The sequence below is a fragment of the Emys orbicularis genome, chromosome 10 (genome assembly GCF_028017835.1).
Source record: "Emys orbicularis isolate rEmyOrb1 chromosome 10, rEmyOrb1.hap1, whole genome shotgun sequence".
Classification (NCBI taxonomy): domain Eukaryota; kingdom Metazoa; phylum Chordata; order Testudines; family Emydidae; genus Emys; species Emys orbicularis.
The window spans coordinates 16632899-16653644 of record NC_088692.1 but is presented as its reverse complement, the minus strand read 5'-3'; the positions used below and the strand labels follow the sequence as shown (position 1 = coordinate 16653644).

The window sequence follows — 20746 nt, the reverse complement described above, 5'->3', positions numbered from 1 at the left end:
ACAGGACTTTCCCGGTTTCCTGTCTTCCTTGATATGCACTTACTTGTACTGTTCTGAATTGTAACTTTGTGTTTACCTGTCAAATACTCAAGCTTTGTGCGTTGTTTATGGAAATTGAGACTCAATATGCCTCTTTGGTTGTTGCTGTAAAAATGCATAGGAACAGTATCTTAACCTGTAGTCAATTCAGTGTCATACTAAGTGTACAGGGCATGGTGAGAAATCTTCCAAATACACTACAGCGTCCAATCCTGTTGCTATAAAAGCAGTAATTTCCAATAAAATTGGGGCAGTTTTGTGCATTTGTATGTTTGAGATTATAATTTGGGGTTAGAATTCTAATCTTAGATGGGGAATCAAAGTGGAACAACCTGACTGCTGCAGTTGGATGTTTTTGCACTTGGGAAATGGCAAAGCACAGCAACACAAGGTAACACCTGTTTGAATACTGGAAAAATATTTTTAAGCCTTAACAGTGGTTAACAAAATATCTGTGTGGTAAAGAACTAAGCCTGCACCATGTTAAATATATATGTTGTTGGAAAAACAAGATAAAGGAAATTTTACTATGTATAATATTTAATAGCCTAAACCAGTGGTCCCCAAACTGTGGGGCGGACCCCTTAAGGGGGTGGGGAGGAACGTTCAGGGGGGTGCGACAGGCCTGGGCCAGCCCCCATGGGGGGGCAGGGAGGGAGCACCACCTAGCTCTGCTCCTGGCCCCAACCACATCCCCAGCTGCAGCACTGGCTTCACTCCTGACCATGGTGCCCAGCCCGAGCTCTGGCCCTGCTCCCGGCCCCAGCTCCCCACTGCGGCTCCCAGGGTGGGTGGATGGGGTTTGTGGATCAGATAAGGGGGAGGGGGTGAGCAAAAAAGCTTGGGGACCACTTGTCTAAACTCTTGCATGTTCTGATAAGTTATTGAGAAGGGATACCTTCCATCCCACAAGAGGTGCGGGTTAGGGGCTTAGTGTTTTGCCTTATGTGTTTGAATGTTTTTGAAAGTCTATTTTGCTTACCAATTTTCACTCTTTGAATATGTAACTTCTGTGAACTTTTTCTGGCAGAGGGCAAATACTAACTAGCTTAGCTTAAGTAGTAACCTCGTGTATCTCAAAGATATTTAGTTTAATAAAGTGCTATTTGTTTATCTGGGTTGTCTTTTTGCTGTTACCCTGTTTATCCTTGCTAAAGTAACAAAAACAAGTTTTCAAAACTTAAACCATAATGAACATTACTTAGAACTAGATTTCAGTTTTTTTACAAGCTCTCTCTTCGTTTTTTATTAACCCAAACACGTCACCTTGTGAGTTATTGCTAAATAAATTTCACAGCCACAAGCTGTCGCCAGTTTGGCATTATTTGGGGATATTCAGCCCTCCTTGTCTTTAAATGGGCAGCAGCATTCTTGGTCCTCAGCTGGTATAATGTTGCAACATTGCATGAACTGGTACACTGTTTGTCTCTAAACTGAAGTTATATTTCAAATTATCCCTCAAAACAAATATGCCCCTTAGTGTAGACCCAAATTTACTCCTGTCTCGCACAAACCTGCTGTGTGACTGTAACTTAAATCAGGAATGCTCTAACCTAAAACTAAAAGATTTGGCTTTAAACACCTCCACAGAGACTTTTCTGTTAAATGAACTTAAGGTAATATACCTCTTCTGTTCTTTGAGTCCCTCCTTTCCAAATCTTTCACATTTCAAATTTTATTTAAGCCATGACAAGTTCAGAGTATTGGCTGCAGTCTTTACTAGTTGATGTCCACACTTTTTCAGATGAATCTATTCTGCTTAATGAAACTGCAGTCCAAGACACAAAGTTCACTTTAATTTTTCACTGTGCTGGTAAGTTTGTCACATGCATATGTGCAGTGAGACCCATCTTTGGCTGTGTACTATATTACATACATACATACATACATTAGGGTTCCATCCTGCAATGTGCTCAGTGCGCTGGTCCTTTCAATAAAGCACTTTCACACTTAACTCTAGTTAAGAGAAGTGTGAAGTGTTTGCCTCTGGATAGAACATTATGAAGAGAATTTCCTCATTATGGACCCCAATCCTGCAAAGAGTGTTTCCTCCCCCACATTTCATAACATGGTCAAATCAAAACATACAACTTTTTACCTCCTGTCATTTGAGCTAAAGAGCTGTTTTAAAGTTTAAAATGGGCATTTTTTTCCTCCACGTTCCACATACTGGGGGGGGGGTGGGGGGTGGGGGAAACAGTGGAAATTATAGTATTTTGCTTAAACAAAAAAAAACCCACCTTAATCTTTGGACTGAGCGAAAGCCTACAACATTTCATCCCAAAAGGTGAAATAACGATCTTACACTGGAAGTGTTTATGTAACTTTAACAATTGTTGCTACTCCCAGTTTTGGACCACATCCTCAGCTGGTGTAAATCACCACAGCTCCACAACGGAGCTATGTCGATCTTAATCAGCCAAGGATTTGTATGGAAAAACATTGTAACATTGCTGCAGAATGCTGCACTTTTATTCATGTTCAGTGCTAACCAAGAAGAATTCACATCACAGCTGTAGTTAGTACAGCCCATCGGCAAGTTATTACATACGCTTCTGCCATCTGTGTGAGTAGTCTTACCTGCCAGCTTCCAAAAGGAAAGTGCGTTGTTGAGTGAAGCTTTCAGCAGTGGCTGTTATATCTACAAGTGTGCTGGCTTTCAATTGTTGCAATAAAACAAACACTTCCCTTTGCACCTAGAAGAATTGCAGACCCAAAGTAAGGCAAGAGCATTGTAATGAAAATATTGATAAGCAGTAATTGCTTTGCACTTGTGTGTGAAGAAACTCATGTAATTGCAGTTACGGTGACTCCGATTTTTAAGTGTAGTGTGTTTCTTCATACATTTCCCTTGTTGCCATTGATGCTAATGGCACAAACTTGTGCATAACAATTTTCCTCTTATCTCAAAAGCAAGAGAGGAGATGGTTAAGTCCTATTTTCTGAAACAAGTATAAAAGCATGCCCCAAGAAAGGAAGCAAGGAAAAATTTGGAATGACTGGGAGTCAACTCTTAATACTTTTCCTTTCAACCAGCCTTATTTCCCTGTGCAGATACCAGAATGGACCAGAACTGCAATGACCCAGTTGAGAATGCAGTTTGCAAATTAAAGAGACTCCTGAGGGGCAGTGTGACCCAAAGAGTTGTGATGCTGAAAGCATCCTGCCCTATCTGGTAAATGAAATGAATTTTTCCCTGTGCTGTTAGACCTTAAAATGGTCACTGGTCGATGAACCACCAGGATAGAAATTATTGCTAAGTACTAGGAATCCCTGTGGTTAGCAAGAAATGGGACTTGAAATCACATCACTCTGATTATCAGCCTGCCTTTCCTTGCATTACTGCCTACTATCCACTCTCACTAGAACTATTATCCCTAGTATGTAATCTCATCTTCCAACGTGACTAATATCAATGAGACTACAGTTCATGAGTGCATTGACTGCTAAGATTATGTTGTAATTTAAGTTGTGGGAGAAGCAAGACAGTCATTTAAATGAAAGCCTGGGTCCCACCTCATTTATTCAGTTTTTCCAATATTGTATTTATTACATGTAAATTCTATAAAACTTCAACAGTTTCACACAAACCTTGAAAAGAAATCTGATTGGTTCCCCACCTCTCCAAGCAGTGCCTGCCTGTGTTGACCATAAGCAGTCCTGGCTTCCATATTCCAGAGATGCTTCAATGGTCCACTGGAGTAAAATGGGGGAAATATTGGGGAAGGGGGAGAGAGAAAGATGAGGTCCTTCATTGTGCTGCACCTCAGCAAGTTTATCAGAAAATATGATAGCTCCCAATATATTTACCCATCCAGCCCTTATTTTCAGCCACTAGTAGCTCATATTGTTTGAGTTAAAAGCGAATGGAAATTAGCATATACAACTGAAGTTTAATTGTTGGCTCTTCAGATTAACTCTTTTCAGGCTGATAGTGTTATTGACTTGCTTATATGAGTCCTGAAAGCTATAGGTGCCCTATATGTTGAATGCATGTGTTTGTGCATGTGTGTAATGTATTTCAATTTACTTAGCGCAAGTCCCAATGTCTTTTTATAGAACATTGGTGGACTGAGAAATAAACCTATGGATCCCAGTCGCTGCCTTATGCACTACATAAATGAGCTCTGCTTCTCTGTTCTCTCTCCCAGTGTGTTAAGAGGCATTCGGCTGACAGCCTGCTGATAGGCACTTTGCTTCTTACATTCTGATGTCAGTTTCACCTGGCATTGGTGCAGGAGCAGGGGAGTCAGAGCTTTACAACAGCTGCTTTTTAACCAACACAGCAGCCGCTCCTGATTGTCAAAGCGGCAGGTTTGAGCATCATCACAGGATCGCCCAGGAACTAGCCACCTTTCTTCTACATTAAACATCAGCACCGCGACATCTTCAAACTATTGATCAAATCCAATTACTGCCGAGGGATGGATTTTAAAACAAATCATACGGAGAGCTTGAACAGCTGCACTGCTAACATCACCAAGGCTGTGCAAAACTTTTCCCTGCCTGGTAAGTAAATGAGTAGGTAAAAATATATATTTGTGTATACTGTCAGGAGGTCTTATATTCAGGGATAATTGCTGATCACTTTTCTCAAAGCTAAAAGTGATGGGACTGGGGCTATTATGAGTCTACTATATAACTAAGGAGTATGTGCATTATATATACACACACGTGTATTTATATATGCATACATCTGGTGTGTGAGCAGATACACAGACTCCTACATACATAGATACACACACGTACATATATTGTACACAAGGTGATACATGCGTGTGTATACACAAACACAGATATGCTGTATCCAAACAAACCTAGATGTGCATATTCATGTGTATACTGTATCTATATGTATGTTTGAGTGTGTGTATACACAAGTGCATATGTATGTATAACTAAGTTTGCTGTATATAGCATATATCACTGTACATGTACACATGTGTACACACAGATACACATACACCTCTATGTCTGTCTATATGTGTGAGTGTAAATAGATTTGTACATGTGTGTATAGGCATGTGTATTATATTAACACACCCGCCACCTTATGTCTGTGCGGAAAATACATTATGCTTATGTTCCTATAAGCATATTATCATTGTTTTATTAGAAACCAGGAGGTCGAGTCTGTAAAGCCCCCATCTTCCCCTGCACCCCTGCTCACGGCACACATGCCCTGATGTTTCTCTGCCTATGCTCTGTCTCTGCAGGTGAGCCCAGCACGGTAAGCTATACTGGCTTCATCATGCCTACCCTGTTTGGCATCATCTTCTTCCTAGGCATCATTGGTAACAGCCTGGTGATCTGCACAGTCTTTAAGAAATCCAGCCCCAGGAGCAGCGTCCCAGATATCTTCATCATCAGCCTCTCCATGGTAGACCTGCTCTTCCTCCTGGGCATGCCCTTCCTCATTCACCAGCTGCTGGGCAATGGAGCCTGGCACTTTGGGGAAACCATGTGCACCATTATCACTGCTCTGGATGCCAATAGCCAATTCACTAGCACCTACATCCTCACTGCCATGTCCATTGACCGCTACCTGGCCACCGTGTACCCTTTCACCTCCACTCGCTTCAGGAAGCCATTTGCGGCCATCCTGGTGATCTGCATGCTCTGGGCCCTCTCTTTCCTCAGCATCACCCCGGTGTGGATGTATGCCCGGCTCATCCCTCTGCCTGGGGGGCTGCTGGGCTGTGGGATTCGGCTGCCAGACCCACAGAATGACATCTACTGGTATACTCTCTATCAGTTCTTCCTCGTCTTTGCCATCCCCTTTATCCTCATCACTGTGGCCTACAGGAGGATCCTGATCAGGATGGCCAAGTCCTCAGAGGCACTTACTGGCCAGAGGTGCACCAGGACCTGCACCAAGAAAGTGACGCGCGTGGCCATTGCCATCTGCCTGGCCTTTTTCATCTGCTGGGCGCCTTACCATGTGCTACAGCTGGTGCAGTTAACCATGCACCACCCCACCCTGCCCTTCTACTATGCCTACAATGTGGCCATCAGCATGGGCTATGCCAATAGCTGCCTCAACCCCTTCATCTACATCCTGCTAGGGAAGACCGTCCGCAGGAGGCTGGTGGTTTCCGTCAGGCCGGCTGCTGCAGGGGAAGAGGCTTCCCAGAACGGGGGCAACAGCGCACAGGGGGACCCCAGCGAGTCAGGACAACCAGTGCTGCACCTGGTGTCTGTCTCTGGCAGGTAAAGAGATCGGCAGCAGGTGGGAGATTCCCACACAGCCGAGAAAAGCCCTGGTGGTCTCATTTACTAACTATAGACATTCCCCACCAACGCACACACAGATGTTTGGCTGAGTACCAATGGCTGTCTGTGGGGGGAGTGGTTCCTCTGCCCAGCTGATCTCTTGTAGCAGGAAACAGATTTCTGCAGCGTCAACATTTGGGCTGGGTTCTGTCTGGCACTGAGCCAGTTCACGTTTGTCCTCTAAATTCTTCCTGACTAGACGTGAATTACTTTCCCCCCTGGCATGTGAAAGACTTTTTCACTCTTCATACATTCTCACTGGAAGGGCCCAGGCACCAAACATTTTAGTGTTGGCGTTAAATTCCATACAAGCAATGAGCCACGGCTTGGCTGAGAGGCACTGCCATTGGATCACACCTGGCATGAGTTTCAACTTGTTTTAAGTGTGTGAAGAATGAAGATGCCTTAAGACGAGCTCTGATCCTTCTCCCCCGGGGGCAGATCAGGAATCTAATACATTTTAAAGCAATTCAACAATAGCATTTTCACTTCTCTATTTATATCGTTCCATGTGCATGCAATCATTAACCATGGCCAATATTGTAATCATTTTCTAGTGATCAAAGCCAGCTTTCTGCCAGCAACATCAGCTGTCCCAGAGCCAGAAGAATAATTTCAAATGCATTTAAAATTAAATCTATGGATTGAAAATAGCCAAAGAACGACTGTTCTGAACTGTATTATTATAGTACACCCACCAACATAACTTGAATGATTAGCTGTCACCAGATCATCAAACCATTTCACAGTGGAAAATAATGATTGGACTCTATGCACATCATTATACAGAAGTGTTTGCTGACACTGGCAGCACATCATGTCCACATTCCTATCACCATAAAATTTCTCCAGCAGCAGGTAGCAATCCTTTGATGAACATAGGTTTCCAAAGCATTAGGCCCAGGACTTTCAAACATTCTTTTGGGTGACTCTGGTTTTGGGTGCCCAATGTGAGACACCTTAAAGGAACCCAATTTTTAGAAACCTCTAAAAAAAGATCAGGCCTCTTAGGCATCTCATGTTGGGCACCCAGAATCACTAGTTTTGTTTTAATAGTGGCCATTTTTATTATTAAAGCAGTAATGAGTGTCTATGTCCATAGATATATGAGTGAATGGAAAAGACAGTAGTAACAGCAAAGTTTCCATAACACTCATTATTCCTATCATTTATCATCAGAAGACAGCTTTTCATAGTTTAAAAAAGTCTTTGCTTTTTAAAAAAAATATGGTGGTGGGTCCATAAACTCAGTACAAGGCAAAATAATTTACTTTAAAGAAGCACACACTAAATCAGAATTTATCATCATGTTTTATTAAGAAGAACTTTAAAGCATACACGATCCTGTCATGCTCCATAGCTCTTTATTTTAAAATGAACAACTACGATTTCTTATTTGTCTATATTGTGTTCTATTCAGGTTCCTAAATAGTGCCCTGGACCATGGTATTCAAGTACCTACGTGCTAACTGAAAAAAATGTGTTGCCTGTTATTTTATATGTACTGTGTAACTCTGAGTTTCCCAACCTTTTACTCTAATCTGTTGGTCTTTAAGCCTCTTAGTCTATGAGCTGTTCATTTAGCCACCTGTATGCTGAATGAATACACCATGTAACTGCTCACTGGAGACATGCTACCAGGAACTCCCCCAGGCTGTGGCTGTTTCTGGAAGCCCCAAGAGGGAGCTCCACAGATGAGATACTAAAACCCTCAGTCAGTATTCTCTTCTTAAAGTGAACCTCCAAGAGGCTGGAGAGGATATTTGTCTCCACCCTGCATGGACATGAGACCCATATAGAGTCCCCAAAAGAAGTGTGGAGCACTGCCACAGCAGCTGGTATGCACACGCACACACACTTCTGCATGGGAAGGGGGAGATCTGGACGCATGGAGAGTACCCTCCGAGTCCATTTTAAAGCCCACTGAAGTCAATGGAAAGATTCCCATTGGTTTCACTAGGCTTTGATCAGGGCTCTTGCGCAAACTTGAAGGGGTGATCTGGCTCCAGGAGTCTATTCTTTTCCTATATACTCTGGGGTTTACATGCCTCCATTTGTCTGCACTGTTGAATGTTCAGCATTTACTCTCTGTTATACTTTCACCTTCTCTTCCTCCACAGAAACGATTAACTGGATCATGTCATTTAAGACTTTGTCACTCAACTTTGACAGCTGCTAAAACAGTGGTCAGACTGCTTTCTCCAAAAACAACGCGTGGGTATATTCCACACCTGCACAGAACCTCGCACATCATGATCCCACACATCACATGGCAGAGGGCACTATTAGAAATAAAAAAGGTTTACTCTTTCCTCTGAACTTTCCCTTCAAGGTCCTGAAGCTCAGCTAGTGTAGCTCCACTGAAGTCAATTTCCATTGAAGCCAATGAAGCTATGCTGATTTATATCAGCTGGGGATCTGGCCCTAAATGATCTATTTACTTGTGCCTTTTAAACTGATTTTTCATGCTGAATACTTGATGTGAGTCAAAATAATGAGCTTTAACTTCGACTGCAGGTGCTAACCAGACATGGATTAATTTCACTCTAACATTCTTATGATTCTGGCCTCTGACAATTCATTAGAGCCACTATCATTTTAAAACTCCCTGCTGTGTTTGTTTGTTTTTTGTTAAATGTCCCTATTTTCAGCACTGTATCATCACTAAGATTAACATAGTGTCTGACCTGGGAAATTTAGAGTGCTGATGGCTGGTACAGCTCAGGCCAGGAGTGCCTTGATTATTACTAGAAAGTCTAATCCTTCAGATTGCTCTATGATAGAGTTCAGTAAGTAAAACAAATACCCTTTTGTTACAGAAAAGAACACTGCTATTTGAATGTTGCACTATTTGTGAGACTAGATGATCACAATGGTCCCTTCTGCCATGAAATCTCTGAAAACCAACTCATGGCCATATCAGACACTGTTTTCAAAGGTCGGATTGTTTTAAAGCACTTGGAGTATTTACCGTATCTGTCCTATTTCAGTGGCATTAGAGTGGTTCAATTAATAGACCAGGTGTACAGTCACATAGCCGTTACTTGTAACAAGTGAAAGTAGGTGGCTATATGGGAGAGCGGGGGGAGAGGCACATTCTTGCAAGTAGACATCAGTGACTGTCCAATTGCATGTTTATAAAATGTTCAAAAGTGACTTTGCCATCCAGATTATCCAGTCTTTACTCTCCCCTCCATGACAGCTCTTTTGTGGTACAGCACACAGTTAAACAGCAAGATGATGGCTATATCCTTCACCACGTAATACAAGGAGCAGCATTATGAACATCAGCTTCTCTGCACTGCTTTCCCAAAGTCTGTTCGGTGAGAGAATTCCTTGGGGGAGGAAGTGTCCCACCATGCCCATGAAAGGCAGAATCAGAGACCACAGTAGGTGTATCCCTACACTGCAGAGTGTGACTCACGTCCAGGCTTGCGTGCATGCGAACCCAAGTGAGCATCCACAGTGCAGAGCTACACACAACCTATACCTGTGCAACCATGTCCATGCTGGCGCTACAGTTACATGGGGGCTAGGGTTTCTGGGGGAGCATATCCCAGGATGCTGAGTGCTTCACTAACTGGAACCATTCTAGGAATTGGTTTGCAATGTATTGTGGGAGAAGTTGTCTGTCCTTCCCAGGTCTCTGTGCAGAAGTGTTCTTAGCTCTCCTTGTTTCTGTCCATTCCAGCTGGAACCACACTGTGGATTTAGCACCAGTGGGTGAGACGTTATTGCAGACAGAGGCATGGAACAGTGGGAGGATATTTCAGTAGCAGTTTCTGACTCTTGGAAGGTGGTGGCTGATCTCAGGAGAGTTCATTTATGACACACTGGAGACACCTGTTATATGCTGCAGTAGCTCAGGATTGCCCATGTGTAGCTCAGCATTTCTGGTGTAGGGCAGCTAGCACAGCATGGTGGGGTCACATGGTCATGCAGAGCTGGGATGACTAGCAATGGCTCCAGACCTTCATGGAGTGGTGTGAAGAGCTTGCACCTACTTCTCGCTGTTAGGACACGCACAGGAGGGAGGCTGTACCAGTACAGAAGCAGGTTGCTATTTCCATCTGGAAAATGGCTGTGACAGGATCCCCGTGGTGCAGCCTGGGACTGTGGGACCGCTGTGTCCCCTTAACTCTCCAGCCGGGGTTGTCTCTCACAATGCCCTGCTAGTGACCAGCAGCAAATCCCTCCAGGTGTTGTCGTCACTCAGCACAACCGCATATGGAGCCCCATATCCAGCTATATTGCATGAATGCTCCCAGATCCACTCATGAATCACACTGAGAAAGGCACCAGCCAAATCCCCCCAGGTCCCAGCCTTGTACCTCAGGAATATACCGTCTTGCACTGCTCAAGATGAGCCATGCATATTTATTGATTGGTTCACCACTTCATCGATGTAAAGCGGATATACACTAGCCTTTGCAAACCTGAGCAAACACCCTTACCAAACACTTCAGGCAAACTCACTGGTAAAGATAAACAGTTAAACAAATGTATTGACTACAAAAGATAGATTTTAAGTGATTATAAACTTAAACGGCAGAAAGGGATCTAGTGGTTATTGTGGACCACAAGCTAAATATGAGTCAACAGTGTGATGCTGTTGCAAAAAAAGCAAACATGATTCTGGGATGTATTAACAGGTGTGTTGTGAGCAAGACACGAGAAGTCATTCTTCCGCTCTACTCTGCTCTGGTTAGGCCTCAGCTGGAGTATTGTGTCCAGTTCTGGGCACCGCATTTCAAGAAAGATGTGGAGAAATTGGAAAGGGTCCAGAGAAGAGCAACAAGAATGATTAAAGGTCTTGAGAACATGACCTATGAAGGAAGGCTGAAAGAATTGGGTTTGTTTAGTTTGGAAAAGAGAAGACTGAGAGGGGACATGATAGCAGTTTTCAGGTATCTAAAAGGGTGTCATAAGGAGGAGGGAGAAAACTTGTTCACCTTAGCCTCTGAGGATAGAACAAGAAGCAATGGGCTTAAACTGCAGCAAGGGAGGTCTAGGTTGGACATTAGGAAAAAGTTCCTAACTGTCAGGGTGGTTAAACACTGGAATAAATTGCCTAGGGAGGTTGTGGAATCTCCATCTCTGGAGATATTTAAGAGTAGGTTAGATAAATGTCTATCAGGGATGGTCTAGACAGTATTTGGTCCTGCCATGCGGGCAGGGGACTGGACTCGATGACCTCTCGAGGTCCCTTCCAGTCCTAGAATCTATGAATCTATGAATAAGGGATAGGGAAAAAGTCAGAGTTAGCTACCAAAATAAAATAAAATATAAGCACACAGTCTAAACCCTATTAGACTATGCAACAACTAGATTAAGCAGTTTTTCCTCACTTACTGGATGTTCCAGGCCTTAATATACGGGTTTGTCCCTTAAACCTGGGCCAGTCTCCTCTGTTGGAGTCTTCTGTGTCCTTGTTGCTTGCAGCGTAGGTGGGGGAAGGAGAAAGGCCTGGCATGTGGCCACTGTGTTCTGTTTTATACCCTTAGTCCATGTGCTTGAAGAACACAAGTCCAGGCATGCCTGCTGGGCATTGCTGAGTCACAAGGTGAAGCAATACCCCCAGTGTGTCTCCTGAGAGAGAGTCATTGAATTGTAACTCCTCTGCTGGACAATGGCTGGTGATGTCTGTTCAGCACCCACCCAGGCGTTGGTTACCTCACTTGTCATTGTCTCTGGAGAGCTAGTATCTGGGCACTTCCGCAACCCACCGCATATTTTAGTGACAGCCATACAACACAATTCTCACAATTTCATATGCCCTACAGGCAGCCCTTGATTGACCACAAAGGCAGGTTCGTGAACAACAGCATGAGGTACTAGAAAGGTGCACATCATGCTACAGTGCTCAGAAGATCTGGCATTTACCTGTTTGGACAAGCAGGGACCTTATTCCCTCCAAATAACACAGTTATCAATGTGGTGTCTGTGTCCACTGTCGTTTTAGGGGACCCTGCTTACCCCCTACTGGTCTGACTCATGAAACTGTACCCTGATCACAGAGCACATAGCAGAAGAAGGTGTAATTTACACAGTTAGACTTTTCTCCGAAGGATCTTCCTAAACCCCAGCATCATGTATCAACTGGGAGGCACTTTTTACACCACTACTTTATCTTCAGCTTTGGAATGCTGTCTGCAAAGACCTAAATGAATATAGCGTTTGATTCCTCAACTGTGCAGCTGCAGCACAGCGAGAAGGCAGACACTTTTAACAGCAGCCACTGGGGAAGCTGCCCGCACAGGAGGCACTGATGTAAGTTTTTTAAAACGTAATTGACTGGACATGTATTTGCAAATAAAGGTATTTGACATTAATTTAGAGTAGGAAACCCCACGCACACTCTGACAGGAACAACACTACTGTTGAGAAATTAAACCCAGAAAGTCAAGAAATTCAATTCTGGTTCCAACAGCCACCCTTCCTCCCCAGCCTTAGTCACATGTATGCAGATAGCGGTTTAGTAGCCTATAGTGATGTGACAAACATGACCAGACACCTGGACAGACTTCCCTGTGAGGAGGTGAATGAGAGTGAACATGATAAAGTTAAATAGTGAATGGTACAGAAATGCTATCCTGCGCCTTCCTATTTGCCCTTTCATAGTGTAAGAACAATAGGACAGGCAATGAAATTGAAAGGCTACGAGTACAACATGAATTCAATTAAATACTGTTTTTTTACACAATGCACAGTTAGCCCGTGGAACTCATTGCCACAAAAGCCAAGAGATTAGTAGGATTGAAAACAGATTAGACATTTCTATAGAAAAACAAAAGCATCCACAAGTACATTAGATGGGCTATATCAATCATTTTTAAAGAAGGGTTAAGCCCAAGCTCTCATGTTTCAGGGCCTCCAATGGTCAAACATTAACTGGGAAGCAGTGTGGCCCAGTGGATAAAACTCAAACCTGGGACTCAGGAAAAATTTGGGTTTATTCCCAGTTCTATCTCTGGTTTGGTGGGTGACCATGGGCAAGCACCGTTACCACTATGTGCTGCAGTTTCCCCAGCTGTTGGATGCAAACCTCTTTCATAGCACACATGGAGATTTACAGATGATGAGGGCTATAAAAGAGCTAGATGGGATTAGTAGTAGTACTAACTGAGAAGCTTGAAAAGAAACTTCCCCTATGGGCATATTATTACACGTGTGTCCATTATCTGGAGTCAGTGCACTAAAGTCAATATTATTCACAGGCTGTGTAACTGGGAGCAGAGTCTGCTCTATTGGGTTTGGTTTCATGATCAATTATTGTAATAATCTCAAGTAAGAGACTGCTATTGGTCTATGAGAAAATAGCAAAAACTAAGCACATACAGCAGTGATCCTCTAATATGCTACCAGTGACAGTAGATCTGTGAACCTCAGGGCCAGAACTCCAGAGACAGATGATGACCAAACAACAGATACAGCTAATAACCAGAGAAGAAAAGAAGGTAGTGATGGATTATATGGCACATTTCCAGAATGAAATACTTAGTTCAACATGGACAGTAACTGATGATTAACTAATTAAAGACAAAGTTGGACTTTTGATATTCAGTATTAGATCAGAGCATTACAAGCTACGGGATGCATAAAAAAACTATTCAAATATATCAAACAAGATGCACGTGAAATAAACAGTATACATTACTTATTCTCTGCTCTCCATGGGAAAACCACTGCTCAGGAGCAGAGTTCACCTCCCACATCCATATCCCTCAACCTTTTTGTTATTCTGCTCTGATCCTGCCTTAATTAGATAATAAACTACTCAGGGCAAGGACTGTGGGGTTTTTAAATGCTTACAAGGCATCTTACAAATCTACTGCAACTGAGGAAAGAGTAATCATAATAACATAATTGTTCCCTGCATTTAACTCTTCTTCTAGTCATTCATCTTTACCTACCAGATACTTGTTTTACCATTATACCTTTCTCAAGTATACCGAAAAAGAGGTTTTTCAGCACATATTCACTAACATTGAGTCACACATATCTGATTAGATATTTTAAAGGCATTTTAAAAGTGCTTAGTTGTAATGGGACTTGGGCATTCAAATCCCATAGGCAGCTTTGAAAATCTCAGCCTTTTTGTCTAGAGGAAGCACAGGGCTGGAATCCAGGAACTCCTCAGCTGTAGCTGAACAGGCAAAGCACAACTTCTCTGCCTCAGTTTCCTCATCTGTAAAATGAGGACAATCATAGTACATCGTTACTTACCTCAGAGGGGTGTTAGAAGGATTAGCTCCTGTTTGCACAGTACTCTGAAAATGGAAAGTGCTATAAGAGCTAAGTATTATTTACGCCCATTATTACTTCTGAGGGTTGCAGGGGGATATGGATACAGATTTGATATGGATTTCTCAATTCTCAGAAAGCTAAGGGTTCAGCTAAGCAACCAGGGGAGGCACTCTCCTCCCCCAACAACCTCCCCTTCCCCATGAGACACCTCCACTTTCCTGCAGCTGCCATCTTAGGGGAGGTGCACTATCCTGTACTCCCTACCCAGCATCTAGCAGGCCCATTCCTCTCTCTGTATCTTCAGGGGGATTCTTCCACCCTCTGTCCATTAAGATTGGCCAGCATGGGGGATCTCCCGCACTCTCTTTCCACCAAGGGGCTTCCAGTTTTCTCTCCCATTTGTCCCTCTCCTGAAAGCTGGGAGAGATTTAGGGTTTTTTCCATCTCTTTAGAGTCCCTGCTGTGCATCCCCCAACCCAGATAAATCACTTTCCCTCCCCCCAGTGCATTTGTTCTCCTCCTGGTCTTCAGTCAAATCCTCCATCAAAGTTCAGGCCAGGCAAACTAACTCCACTTCATCCTGCACATGACCAGCAATCTCCAGCTTCCCCAGAGGAAGAGGGACTGCCCCTACATCCCTGAGAGCAGGGATGCCTCTTTTGTCCTGTTCCCAGGCTTACTAGCACCATCTTGGGGGAGGTGGGGAAGAGGAGAGTATCTTGGGACACTTCCCACTCCAGCAGGCTTGAGTGTGCAATGGAGACCAGGGTGGCCCACGCCCTGCTGTGCACAACGCTGCAATGGTGGGAGCTGGCCCTGCACAGACCCTGGCATACTGGCCAAGTCTGTGGCCGCCCAGGAGGAGTTTGCAAAGCCTGGAACAGTTCTGGTCTGATTGTGACTGTTGGCAGCTGTGTATGCAGTGGAGTCATATAGGTACATAAATAACCTTAATGTGAACAGTCTCCAGATAGCAAAGCAAACTGCAATTCCAGATTAGTAATAGGGACTGGGAATAAGAGTTCCACCAACCTTAATAATGTCAAGAGAAGAATAGTGTGTGGTTTAATGGTGAATTGGAGGCCCTAATAGCTCAGGTCTGGTCAATGTGACCAGTAGCACTGTGGGTAAAACAGAGAACATTTTTTAAGGGTGCTCTTCTATCATTGAGTGAAAATGTTTTCAAGACTACTTCTGTTCATGCAGGACATAGATAAAACAGGACATATCCCACCACAGATATTTCAGCACAATACCACATCAATTCCACCAGGGAATGATGCTTAAAAATCAATGGCCTGATATAGCCCAATATTTGATGCTCTCTGCTCTTATACAGCCAGCAGAGGGAGCACACGTTTCCTAGCAGACAACTCCCAGAGCAGGGGCGGGTGCCAACAAGAAAGTCTGCGAAAAAGTCTCATTAATTTTAAGATCCACTAAAAACATTGGGTAGCTGGGGGAAGGGAGGATTACATGTATGCCAATGGAAAAGGGCATAGTTATTACGGAAGGCAATTTTGTGTTTTCTTAGAGTAGTTTAGAAATAATGGAGAATAAACTAAAGCTACTAAAAACATTTGCCATTTAAAAAAATGTCTATTTTGTTGTCATTACCATGCAATCCTGAGATCATTCTGCTGACTGGAATATTAAGTGCAGCTCTACTTGGAAAAGCGACTCTGTAAAAATGGCACATGTTTAACTCTCAATAATCCCTACAGTAAATGTGCTTGGTTTACAAGTACAAAGATTTTTTTTTCTAACTTCTAGGCCTGTAAACTCAACTTGTAAATGAAATGTAGTCTGGGTTCTTTCCTTTCCATGCAGCACCACCTGTACTAAAGGTTCCATGGTTCAAATCCTGCCCTCGGTAACATCTGGACAAGCCCATCGACTTCAGATTCTGCTGTCAATGCACAATGCCTTCCTGGGTTGGAAACAATGTAACTGATTGGCCCTGTAATTGGAACTTAATGATGAGACACAAGGAAGAACAAAGTCCAGCTTACTCTCCCATAGCTGTGTTGGCCCTGCATGGCTAACAGGAACTAAAAATTGTAAAAACATAGATATCTGCTCATTTCAGTGTCAATCTGGTGACACACAAGGAGCAGATCCACAGACTAAGAAAGGACTGTTTTTACAGAGTCACTTTTCAGAATAGTCCTGAATCTTAAAGGCAGTTTTAGGGGTGCTGGATGAGTTGGAATTACTAGTTAACATTAAGAAATGGATTGCAGTAACTATTCTAGTGGCCAAAAGAGTTATTTTGAGAAAATGGAAATCTGCAATTCCTCTCTCATACAGACTGAGTTCTTACTACTGCATTAATAGACGTGCTTAGAAAAAATACCAGGAAGTCTGGTCACACATGAAACTATTGTATACCTTTGCAGTTTATTATATATTAGTCCCTGATACTCATAGACTATGTTCTCACTTATATATCTATTTAGTCACTTCAATAAGTAATGCCCTACATGACCTTTACAGGTTCAGGGGGGTTTTGCTAATAATGAACATTGAACTTCATTATTTATATGCATTTCCTCCTCATGTATTTTAATGTTTTGTTTATACTTATATTTTATATAAAAACAAAGTTAAAAGGGCAGTTTTAGATGCCTATTCTAATCACCATTCTTGACTTTTAGATGTATAATGCTCACATGTTAAGGAAATACCTCTTAGAAGATGTCACCTTGTACTACTGCAAGCAAGAGCTTTCTACCTGGTGAGGACTAATGTATCAAAAGCCCAAAATGAGGAACACAAGACCAAATGATAGAAGAGGGAGCTGGATGTTATGTGGGATTAATTTCTTTGATATGCATAAAGTTTACGTCACCTCAGTGTCATGATTCAGTATTTCCAAATCCAGTAATTTATTGTAATAATCTAGGAGTATATGAGGGTCAAATGTGATCCCTCAAAACATATAACTGTCACTTTCTTGTATAATCCTGGGCAGGACAAAGTTGGTCAGATGCAGTGTTTATTGCTGGTAAACAATCAACTCAATTCACCTGTCAACATACATTTTGGAGCAAACATCATAGCTTGGTGCAGTCATTCTTGTTTTTAAATATTTTTGTAGGCAAGTTAGAAGTAGGCTCGAGGCTCCTGACAATTTCCCCCTGGTCACGAAAGCTAGGCACCCTGTAATAACTCATGAGATAATGCTATGAATGTGTATAGAACAGGGGGAAATGTGGATGTTGAATGAACAATGTACCATATAATGCTGTGCAGACAATAGGTATGAAACATCCAGTGCTTTTGGCTGGCCATATCAGAGCAGTAGCCATGTTTGCTTTTCAGCATTGCCAGCTTGTGGGAGCCTACTCACTCGTCTTCTAAATGTGAACTTTGCCATCTTGAGGCTGAACTAATGTAATACACTCTAGCTGGGGCCATAGGTGCTGGAATTAGGGGTGCTGTAGCACCTCCTGGCTTGAGGTGGTTTCCATTATATACAGGGTTTACAGTTTGGTTCAATGGCTCTCAGCACCCCCACTATACAAATGGTTTCAGTACTCCACAGGGCTCCCATCTGTTACCAGCTGTTAAGGTGTTGTTTTGATCTACAATGCCTTAAAGAGTTAGGTCCTGAATACCTCATAGTCTAGTATCCTGTCCCTGACAGTGGGAAGAATCCATGTGATGGACTGTTCTGGCATAATTTGCCCATAGGTGAAGTTTTTTCCTAACCTTGGGCAGTCAGTGGTTGGCTTATGCCCTCAATCATGAGGGTTTGTATTCCTTCCAAAAATGTGATCTATCCTCTCTAATGTAACAGATGTTCTCATTACCCACAGAACTGCTCAATCCTTTTCCAACTGCTACTAGTCTTTTGGCCTCACTGATATCTTGTAGCACTGAGTTCCACAAGTTAATTATGAACTGTGTAAAAAAAGGCATTTACTTTTTTTCAGTTTTAAACTTGTTGCTTTTCAGTTTCACTGAATATCCTCATCTCCCTCTATTAGAGGGAAGGGGGAATAGCAGTAACTGATTTACCTTCTCTATACCACGAGTTATTGTGTAGTTGCTCTAGCACGTCTTTTCTCTAAGCAATCCCAGCTTTTTCCAGTCTCCCCTCCTTGCCTCTAAAATTGTGAGATCACCTATCAAAGGCAACCAAATTACCATCCAGCTGGTTTCATCACAAGGGGACTGAAGTCAGGACATTTCTGGTGAGCAGCTCTTCAACTATGCTGGGGCTGAGAGGAGGGCTCTGCTGAAATAAGAAGAAAGTGCATACCAGAGGCCTGAAGAACATTTTCAAATATTCTTAATAGTTATGTGCTTGCATTGCACTTTCATGCCTCATCTCAAACTTTGTCCTAAACCTCCCCTTTTAGAAGATACACAGGTTGTGAAAAATGAGCTTGAGGCAGGTACTAGTGGTAATAGACTGCTTTTTCCTCTAGTCTTTAGAAGGGTAGGCTCTAGTACACTGGAAATTGATTACAGTAACTCCCTCCCCCCCTTTGTCAGTGCCCTAAATCCAACAAATATCAGTTGGCCAATCAAGAACTTGAAACATTTCAAGTTCTTGATTTCAATTTGTGTAATACTGGCATTTTTCTTTCCTGGTGTATAAAAAGTTAAAACAAAACAAGCCTAAAACCTCAAATGACTGTCAGTTGTAGATAATCTTTGTTTTGCTTCAAAATGAAACCTCATCCCTCAGCTGCTTATAGCCCATATGCTATGATATGAAAGTTATGTGCCAGAACTCAGTGGTTTAGAGAAGATTCTGATCACATCTTAGTTTCACAGAAACAAGAATAAACTAAAGTTAATGCTGAATATTAAAAACTTACTGATTTGAATTTAAGAAATTCCTTATTCAAACATAAGCTATTTGATCCTAATAAATTAGCACTGCTTGGGTTTGGAGCCTACTTATTTTTATTCTCATTTTTTAGTTTGACATGCTGTTTTATACTTTATTACTGGTACACAGCATGCCAGAAGTAGTAATACAGTATTGATTTAATGCTAGAATATTCATGTTGGCAAAATAATTTTGTATTCCTCCAGCTTCACTATTGTGATTGTGATTTATTTCTATAGTAACACTGTTACTGATTGCCCCACTTCTTGTAAGTAGAATAAATTTTGTCTACTGGTATTAGGAAAGTAACCGATAAAGGATTTTTTAAGCTCAAACACAGGACTGTCAATTCTAGTGCAGAATACTAGACAGTCGTACAGGACCTCAGCAAATAAATGGAGTGTTTTTGGCATGTAGAAAGCAATGGAAAGGTGAAAGTCTTTTCAATGTTCTTGTTTTATATTATAAACATGACAATATAAAAGTTTAAATAGTATGACTAATATAAAAAGTCAAGTTGATAGAAGTCAAGGTTGCAGTAAAGTATTGATTTTTCTGAAATAAGATTCAATTTTTTTGTTCAAAATTGAACCATTTAAAAAAGTCAAACTTCCGTAGGTAATTCCAAGCAGCTCAAGTTAATTGGCCTCCTTGTACTATTTCCATTTTGAAAAGTACTAAAGATACAGGGGGTTTACTGTGTTCCTGGTTTTACCCATCTTGACTTTAACTAGTACATCACTCTTAAAGTGACAGTATGGAACTGGAAAAGATGACATCTAATACTAGTAGCATAAGTCAAGCAGAAATAAGTCTAATCAGAAAAAAGCTTTAGAGACAAACAGTGGTAGCCTTCACTAGATCAATGTGATCACAGCTAGGCAGTGACCAAGGCCTGGCTCTGACTTCACTTAGGGCAGCCTGCTTCTCAAGGTGCTAGGAGTATTCTCAGTCCAATGGGTTTCTGTAGGAATGCTCACTGCTTTACAAGATTTGGCCTCTATGCCAGCATAACACCAATGTTATGTTGACAGCAATGGGCGTTACATCCCTGTGAGTAGTAGTCCCAAAGATGCTCAAGATTTCCATGAGTCTGTATGGCAACAGAAGGCAATTCTTGAAGCCATGATCTTTGCTCCTTTTGTGTTCCTTGCTTCTGTCTAGAGTTGCTCTTTTGTACATTATATAAACACTGTGTAACCCTAACTAGAACAGTCCAGTACAAGTGTGTAATCTCTACCTAGCCTGATCTGCATTGCTGGATGCACATGTAAACAGACTGTACACTTATAGATGGAGCTATAGTTGGCTTGTCATAATCCACTTCCATCTATACCCTGT

General features: G+C 42.3%; 1 protein-coding gene across 1 annotated transcript; it reads left to right on the top strand.

Moving 5' to 3' along the window:
- Positions 1–4463: 4463 nt before the first annotated feature.
- On the top strand, positions 4464–6253 carry LOC135884993 (melanin-concentrating hormone receptor 1-like). Its single transcript, XM_065412616.1, has 2 exons — positions 4464–4548; positions 5256–6253. Exons 1-2 carry the CDS (start codon positions 4464–4466, stop codon positions 6251–6253), a joined length of 1083 nt encoding a protein of 360 aa, XP_065268688.1.
- The last annotated feature ends 14493 nt before the right edge of the window (positions 6254–20746 follow it).